General features: G+C 43.6%; 1 protein-coding gene across 2 annotated transcripts in view; it reads left to right on the top strand.

Moving 5' to 3' along the window:
• The window catches only part of COG3 (component of oligomeric golgi complex 3), a 108,986-nt gene that overhangs the window by 30,325 nt on the left and 71,709 nt on the right, over positions 1 to 6,952 (top strand). For both annotated transcript variants that reach the window (XM_056555415.1, XM_056555413.1), the window contains exons 7-9: positions 2,857 to 2,982; positions 3,727 to 3,807; positions 4,907 to 4,950. In XM_056555415.1, coding sequence (XP_056411390.1) covers positions 2,857 to 2,982; positions 3,727 to 3,807; positions 4,907 to 4,950 — 251 coding nt within the window. The remainder of the gene's footprint in view (positions 1 to 2,856; positions 2,983 to 3,726; positions 3,808 to 4,906; positions 4,951 to 6,952) is intronic.

The following is a 6,952-nucleotide window of genomic DNA, read 5'->3' as shown; positions in this document are numbered from 1 at the left end:
CCCTTTAGATCCCGGGGCCGCTCTAGGCTGACCCCCGGCAAGTGGTCCCTACATCCGGAGGTGTTTGCGGAAATCTGCAACTCCTGGGGGACTCCGGACGTGGACATCTTCACATTGCACCACAAACAGAAAGTTCCTTGCTACGTTGCAAAGTCCCGCGATCCCCAGGCTCTAGCCATGGACGCTCTAGTGATCCTCTGATTGCACTTCGTCCTCCCCTATCTCTTCCTTCCTCTCCTTTCCAGGGTTGTGAGGAAGCTCAAAGCGGAGGGAGTCTCCGCCATTCTCGTGGCTCTGGACTAGGGATCGACCGATATCCGTTTTTTAGGGCCGATACCGATAATCGGTGCAGGTTAGGGCCGATAGCCGATAACTTATACCGATATTCCGGTATAAGTTTTTGGCTATTTAACCCCCTGCGACACCGCTGCAGATCATTGATTTAAAGCAGGCGCTTTAAATCAATCATCTGCAGTGGCTTTTGCGGGGCCATAGGCCGCCGCCGCCACCCGCTTCTCTCCCCCTACCTGTCAGGGTGGTCCGGGCCATCCATCCTTCCTTCCTGTAGTGTCCGAGGGCGTTCCGGGTGAAGAGTGAACCGGTCCGGGCTGTCCTTCTCCGGCGGTCATCTTCTCCACTCCGGGCAGGCTCCGACCTAGTACGCTGCATAGACGCCGTGACGCCCGTGTGCAGCGACGCACCTGACGTCACGGCATAGCGGCGTCTATGCAGCGTACTAGGCCGGAGCCTGCCCTGAGTGGAGAAGATGACCGCCGGAGAAGGACAGCCCGGACAGGGTCGGGGGGGTGGCGGTCGCGGTGCGGTAGGGGCGGGGCATTATCGGCTTATCGGCAAGGTAATTGCCGATACCGATAATGCCCAAAGTCGTGATTATCGCCCGTACCGAAAATCGGTCGATCCCTACTCTGGACTGGCCCAGACACGCGTGGTACACCGATGTAGTTCGCCTCTTAGCCGATGTACCACTTCGTCATCCCGACCTGCTCTCTCAAGATCCCCTTTGCCACTCCAATTTGCTATCGCTGCATTAGACGGCGTGGCGGTTGAAACCGCGGTTCTAAAGGTCAGGGGGTTTTCTCCCCAGGTGATCCGCACAATGATTAGGGCTCGTAAGCCTTCCTCTGCAAAGATTTATCACCGTACTTGGCAGGCGTATTTCCAATGGTGTGAGACTTAATCTTTCTCACCAGTCGTTTTTTCCCTTCTGCGTTTTGTTTCCTTTTTACAGTCTGGCCTGGAGCAATGCTTGGCCCTCAGTTCTCTTAAGGGTCATGTGTCGGCTCTCTCTATTCTTTCAGTGTCCCCTGTCGTCCGAGCCTCACTTCCGCACCTTTCTGCAGGGCGTAGTTCATGTGGCTCCGCCGTGCAGATCCCCCACTCCACCTTGGGATCTGAACCTGGTTCTCGGTGCATTACAAGGTGCTCCATTTGAACCTCTCTGGGACATTCCTCTTCGCGTTTTTTCCTGGAAGGTGGCTTTCCTTATTGCGGTCACTTCCATCCGAGGGTTTCTGAATTGGCAGCTCTCTCCTGCTGTTCCCTCTATCTGGTTCTGCATCAGGACAAGGTAGTTTTTCGACCAACCCCCCACCTTTTTACCTAAGGTGGTCTCTTCTATTCACCTGAAGAGGATATTGTCCTCCCATATTTTTGCCTGGTCCATCCCATCCCAAAGAGCCCTTGTTTCATTGTCTTGACGTGGTTTGGGCTGTTCGGATTTACCTTTCGGTCATTTCATCTTTCTGTCAGTGTGACTCCTTCTTTGTGCTAACGGAGGGCCGTCGTAAGGGACTTCCAGCTTCAATGGCGACCATTTCGCAGTGGATCTGTTCTGCCATATCGGAAGCCTACCGATGCAGTGGGAAGTCTCCGCCTTTCCGGGTCACAGCTCATTCCACTTGTTCCGTTGGGGCCACCTGGGCTTTCCGCAATAGGGCTTCGGCCTTGCAAGTCTGTAAGGTGGCCACCTGGTCGTCCTTGCACACTTTTACCAAATTTTACCAGGCTCACACTTTTGCATCTGCTGACGCCGGTTTGGGTGGCAAGGTGTTGCAGGTGGCTGTGGCTCAGCCTCCCGCCTGATTTACTTTGGGTTCTCTCCCACACTGGGGAATGCTTTGATACATCCCATGGTCTGTGTCCCCCAATGGAGCCGCCTGAGAAAAGTAGATTTTTTGGGGGACACAGCGCCCACCCATTTTGTTCTTTTGACCATGGTTCGGTTTTATGTCCTGGGGGCTAGTTTTGGTTCGTTTTTGTCTGTTTCCCTTGGACAGTTGCTGTTTTTCTTTTTCTGTCGGTCCTCTCCTACTGTTTTGGGACTAAACTGATTAGCTCAGAGTCAGTAGGCGGGGCAAATTTTCTTTTAGTTTTGCCTAGTGGCAGCAAGATATACCCACGGTCTCTGTGTCCCCCAATGGATCCTCAGCGAAAGAGATTTTACGGTAAGCAAAATACCGTAAATTAGTTTTTATTTCTCAACTAAGTGTTAACTGGTAAACTGCCACACTGCCTTCTCACTCCCCTCACCACCTGGGCCCCTCGTAGCCCCTTGTTTATTGACTCAAACTCAATAAACAAGGGGCCTCCCAAATTTGGGGCCCCACAATACCATTTTGTTAGGATTCTGGATGATTAATATATCATGGAGTGTTACATTTACTATTCTGTTCTGTAAAATAAGGCTTGTGTGGCTTGATTTCTAGAACTATTGATGAAACTAGCTAGGCATTTAAATTTTTCATATTCTGCATATTTATCATGTAGACATGTAGGTTGAAAAAATGTCTAACTCTTATTCCCTTATGTTTATTTTTTTATTTTTTTTATGTACAGCCAAATTATAAAGATTATCCTGTTTATCTGGCAAAGTTTAAGCAATGTCTCTCTAAAGCTATGCACCTTATGAAGACTTACACAGTGAACACACTACAAAACCTCACAAATCAACTTCTAAAACGGGTATGTCAGGAATGGTATGGCATGGGTGGCATTGGTTTTCTTCTGTCTGATTCTGTGTTGAATTATGTTTTTGCTCTGAAATAGTCTTTGTTCTGTTTTTTCCTTTAGCGTTCTTTACCTTACTTTACTGCTTCTTTTGAACAATACTGGTTAATATGAAGACTTTTCCTTTTGACTGTGGGATCTTCACATCGCAGTCTGTTGTGCCTTCACTCTTTTGTCATTCACTGCATTAAATGACATCTTTACTGCATGAATTTTACATATTCCTGTGCCCGGGCTGCAAAAATAAACAAAATAAACTTGAACTCCCCTTCCTACATTCCCCCGTTGCTGTGTTACCGGCCTCACGGTCCTCTGCTGCGATCCTCTTGCTGCTTCCTGGGGAATGTAACGTCACAGAGCCGTCAGCGTATCACTGGCCACAGCGATGTCCTGCCTCGGCCGGTGATAGGCTTAGCGCACAGTCATGTAAGGAGCTCTGGCCGGGGAACGTAGGAAGGTGAGTTAAAGATTATTTTGTTTATTTTTGCAGCCCGGGCACAGGAATATGTAAAATTCATGCAGTACAGATGTCCTTTAAGACTGTAGTGCACATATTCACATAACATCCTCTAAATGGTCTTTGTTGTACATTACTTTGAGGCAGTATCTAAGAAGTACTCCACTCCATCTCCTTTAGATAAATGTGTTGATAATTGTTTTAATTTCTAAATAAATGTAAATTATTTTGTTTTTCATCAGGATCCATCTACTGCACCACAATCTGACAATGCTTTTACATTATTTTATGTCAAATTTCGGGGAGCAGCTCCAAAAGTCAGGGTAAGAGTTCTTACATTCTTTTGTGTGTCTCATAAAATACAACATAAATTATGATAGGCTTTCTGTGATCTCAGTGTACTCATTCTACTTGCAGCCCATTCCCATTGTATTCAATAGGATAGTTTTGCTGTGTTCACACTGTAAATTTTTACTGTGTAATTTTCTGTAATTTGCAGTATAGTTCCCGTATCTGGTTTCAGTGTAAAAAAACTTATGGAACCGTATTGCTAACCGTATGTATAGACATGTCATTGAAAACCGTATGTCAAACGTAGCATCCGGTTGTGTACGTTTTGCATCATTTACGGTTTTATCCGTTTTTTTTTCCCGTACACAAAACTGTAGTCTACTACGGTTTTATGTCTGGGTGAAAAAACGGAAACAACCCGTATACGTGTTTTTGTTTTTTTTAAATGGTGGTTAATGGGAACCATACAGAACCGTATATGCGTACGGTTTAATCCGATTTGCACAATACGATTTTGCAGCAGTGCACGCCGAAAGGTCTTCCCACAAATAGAATAAGAAGACCTTTATTTAATTAAGGACAAAAAAAAACTTATTAAACCGTATGCAACCCGACATCCGTTTTCAAACCGTATACGGTTTAAAACTGTACAGAGGTATATACTGTTGTATGCGGTTCGGTCCGGTCCTGATACAGGAACCGTATTGCAAAAACGAGATGTGAATGCAGCCTTAGAGGTCGACAGATACGCCCCCTCCATTCAGCTCTATGGGAGAGGCGGGGATACTAGAATGCTGCATCTCCACCTCTCCCATAGAAATATATGGAGGGTGTGTGTCAGCCACGGCGACATGCCTCCTGCATTGGGGAGAGTGAGATCGCAGGTGTCCCAGCGTTTGGACCCTCCACGATCAGACACTTATCCCCTATCCTGCAGAAAGGGGATAAGTTGTATAAAGGCTGCAGGACTCCTTTTAAGATTCAGGTCCGGGTGGAAATTGTACCGTAACTTGTCTTGATAAATGATATGTAATAATAATCTTCATGTTGAACGGGTCTGTTTAACATTAGAACAGTGACAAAATTAATTTTACACCAAGTCTAGTTGACTGTTTTTCTTTGTTTGCCTAGACGCTCATTGAACAAATGGAACAACGGTCAGAGAAGTTACCAGAGTGAGTATTATTAACAACAGAAGAAAGTCTAAACTACTGTAGAACAGAAAACTGAAAGGGCGCATTCACATCACGATTTTTACTTCTGTCTAGGTCATAGGATTTTGTACTTAAAATCATATATCTAGACATATACATTGACTTACATGCATCTGTTTGTATCCATTTTCTTTTTTTCATTGAATGGAAAATCAAGATTGACCACAACTTTTTGTCCTAATTCGGAAACTGATTTAAATTATTTTTTTTAAATAACACTACTGTCTATGTATATTGTATTTAATAATATCACTGTATGTGTCGATCCATTTAATCATACACTTTTTTTGTTTTTGTTTTTTTATCACGTTTAGTTGCTTTGAAATAGTTACAAAGATTGAGAAAAAAAACTGATACAATTTATTTTTATTTATATTTTTTATAAAATGGACCGAAACGTGTTAAAACATACTACCGTGTATCTGACTAATACAATTTTTAGACACATCTGATCTTTAGCAAATGGTCTTAAGCTGATATGTTTGACACATGCAAAAATTGAGATGTGAATGCACCTTAATGCAAATGCATGATTTTAATTTAACCATTTAGTACTTTGTAAAAGAATAGCATTATTATTAGACCAGGGAAAAATAAGGACAGGTTAAAAAAAAATATATGTCTAATTCCGATCTGATGGTACCGGGTAGAAGGGAAGCTAATGTTAGCTTCCCAAATAGTTTGAGGGAGGGCAGGGATTAATGTTTCCCTGGTAGCAGAGAGGATAGATATTAATGCCACCATCCCTGTTGATTCAAAGTGGTGAAATTCTTTGATGATCTAATGTGGTGGAGAGGTTAATCCTTTCTTACCTAGTGGTCCAGAATAAGGCAGGTTAAACATAAGCATACAATTAGAAAAAGAGCATTACTAACTGAAACATTGTGCATGTCACACAGACATATACTGCTATAAAAAAATGCAAAAGTAGGAAGAACAAATCTCAACAAAAAGAGCATATGTCAGACCCCTGGGTCCTTGTGTCTTAAACCTGTCATTAGATTTTACCTTATATAAAGCGTGGCAACTCGTTTTGTATGGAAAAATCTTCTTACTCTCCATCCCCAGGGGCGTTCCAACCGCCAGGGATGGGCGGGAGCTATACTAGCCAAGTCCTGTTTGCTATAAACACATCCCCTCCGGTCTGTTTAGAGAACAGAGCGTTGAGGAGGGCTATCAATCATGCTGGGGGGGGTTGTGACTACAGCCAAAGAAAACAGAACTAGGTAAGTTTAGCTCCCCACCCAGGATGGTGGCAGAGACTTTCTAACTTCAGATTTTCCCCATCCTTGCTGGCAGGATGGTGAGAATATGGAAGGAAGAAGATTCTGGCTGAATCAGCGCTAGGACCTTGAGGACACTGCCGTCTCCAATAGACTGCAATGTGTTCTGCAAGTATTCCCGCCTGAAGAATGAGCAACGCCATTCTTGAGGCGGAAATTTTCAAGCAGATTTTCCGTTCACAAATTCCGCGTCATAAATTCCGAAGTGTGAATTTGTGAACGGAAACCCATTCACTACACTATACATTTTAGTAAGCGGAATTTCTGCCTACAATTTCAAAGTGGAAGCGGAAATTCCGTAGTGTGAACCTAGCCTTTACCCTTTAATTCACAAAGACCCAGCGAACTGATATCTGCTGTTTATGTGGAGTTTTTTCTTTTTCTTTTTTTTATATACAGTTTTATAGCATAATGTCTTTGTGTGACCTGCACAATGTTTCCGACACGAATGCTCTTTTTCTGATTGTATGCTTATAATCAGTCTCTGTGTTTTTTATGTGTATGTTTTTGCACTTATGTTATATTCATGGTTTTGGTTTTTCTCCTGTTCCCATTTTACAAAGTCCAAAATTTTAATTGCATTGACCCACAGAATAGAGAAGAGAATATGTCAGCTTTACCATAAAGTTCACTGCATAAATATAATTTCCCACCATCAATAATATTAATATTTTTGTTTG

The sequence above is a fragment of the Hyla sarda genome, chromosome 2 (genome assembly GCF_029499605.1).
Source record: "Hyla sarda isolate aHylSar1 chromosome 2, aHylSar1.hap1, whole genome shotgun sequence".
NCBI lineage: Eukaryota > Metazoa > Chordata > Amphibia > Anura > Hylidae > Hyla > Hyla sarda.
Note: the sequence above shows the minus strand (reverse complement) of the source record. Positions and strands in the feature narration are given on the sequence as shown.